Below are 1,767 nucleotides of genomic sequence, written 5' to 3' on the forward strand. Positions count from 1 at the left end.
TTTTCTATTTCATATAGATAGCAGCATTATAGCTGTAAGTTGAAATAGAGTGAACATCTACATTTGCATGGTCTATGTTAAGAGTCTTTCTGAAAATATAAAATGCCATTGTTACAGCGAACTGCATGTCCATTAATAGCCTAATTATGGTGTGCTTGTTATTTTAATTGTGTATTTATTTACTTTGTGCCCTTTTTGGAACCAGTTTGAAGCCTGTTTTACGGGGTTTGAGCATAAGCATGAGTAACAGTTCTGGGCTGGACCTGGGGCTGTACATGTCAAAGGTGGAGCGCAGGATCTTTGCCTTCATCACCACGTTTCCATGTGTGCTGTGTTTGCTGGTGAATGGTCTGTTGTTGTGTGTACTGCGCTCTAAGGCGGCCTTCAAGGAGACCCCTCGATACTGTCTCCTGTTTAACCTGCTGCTGGCAGACACTTTCCACATGTTCTTCAGTCAGGTGCTTTTCCTGATCGCTAACAATCGCACCACTGTGTACTTCCCCGTGTGCGCCCTCATCACACTCTTCATCGATGTGTCCAATGAAGTGTCCCCGCTGACTGTGATGCTCATGTCTCTGGAGCTATACATAGCGGTGTGCTTTCCGCTTCGCCATGCCACTCTGCTTACACTGCGCAGGAGCACAGTGGCTGTGCTGCTGCTGTGGGCCTTGTGTCTCCTTAACTTAGTGGTGCGAGTGGGGCTCCTGATGCAGTTCCCCTTCCACACTCTAGACACTCTGATGATGAACGACTACTGCAGCAGTCTGGTCATCAGGATTGCGCCTATGTCCGCGGAATATGACCAAGGCTTCATCTCCTTCCTTTTTGTTTTTTCTGCAGTGGTCATCTTGTGGTCTTATGTGATGGTGATGAGGGTGGCACACAAATGTGCCTCTGAGAAGAGTGTAAAAGCTCGAAACACGCTGCTCCTGCACCTGTTCCAGCTGGTGCTCAGCCTGTCGGCCACCATCTACATGCCTTTGCTCATGGGCCTGGCAAAGGTCATGGTCCTGACCCGGCTCACATACGTGCGGATCCAGACTGTTCTCTATGTGCTTATCATGATACTGCCCCGTGGTCTCAGTGTGCTCATCTACGGCATCAGAGACCAGACCATCAGGTCCACACTGCTCAGAACAATTTGCTGCAAAACACATTAAACTCCAGCTGTGTCCAGCAGGGGGAGTAGAAAGGAGATGGGTGCCTTGATGGAAATATGAAAACATTGCACATTTTGTAAGTGACACATTATAATTTGTTTATAACTGTCCAAACAATTATAACATTACATTATAAGGCAATGTAATAGGATAATAGGTAATAGGGATAATAGGGAAAGACTGACCATGACTTCAACTGACTCCCATGACTTCACCATCAGCAGATGATAGCAATTATTGTGGTTCACTGGGTACCAAATAATTTTTATGTTACATTAAAGGGCTTTGTGTTCCTTTCTTTTTAGATTCCATTGCAAAATACTTTGTTTAATCACAATTATGATTTATCAGCAGTTGTTACAACTTTGGCCCACAGGTCAAATAAGTTAAATAGTGGTGCACAAATGCACTAAAACTCTATGAGTGTTTGGGCTGGGGAGAACATACAGCATACAGCAGGAATTGTGGCTACTCATGAATTATTATTATCAAGTGAAGAGTGTACAAATTTTGCAACACGTCGTAACCATTTACTGGAATAGCTTTGAGACCTCAATGAAATTTCCCTAACTAAGACAAAAACGTTTGGAAATGTATGTACCTTGTT

The 1,767-nt window shown here is 44.0% G+C and overlaps 1 protein-coding gene across 1 annotated transcript; it reads left to right on the forward strand.

The window, feature by feature from the left end:
* The first annotated feature begins 239 nt into the window (after positions 1 to 239).
* LOC110155909 (odorant receptor 131-2-like) lies at positions 240 to 1,160 on the forward strand. The gene has a single exon (XM_020920086.1). It carries the CDS (start codon positions 240 to 242, stop codon positions 1,158 to 1,160), a length of 921 nt encoding a protein of 306 aa, XP_020775745.1.
* The last annotated feature ends 607 nt before the right edge of the window (positions 1,161 to 1,767 follow it).

This window comes from Boleophthalmus pectinirostris, unplaced genomic scaffold, assembly GCF_026225935.1.
Source record: "Boleophthalmus pectinirostris isolate CB_2022bp ecotype Guang Dong unplaced genomic scaffold, ASM2622593v1 HiC_scaffold_12, whole genome shotgun sequence".
Classification (NCBI taxonomy): Eukaryota; Metazoa; Chordata; class Actinopteri; order Gobiiformes; family Gobiidae; genus Boleophthalmus; species Boleophthalmus pectinirostris.

Excerpts from the sequence above, each read along its gene's own strand:
- LOC110155909 (XM_020920086.1), top strand. The coding sequence starts at position 240 with ATGAGTAACAGTTCTGGGCTGGACCTGGGGCTGTACATGTCAAAGGTG.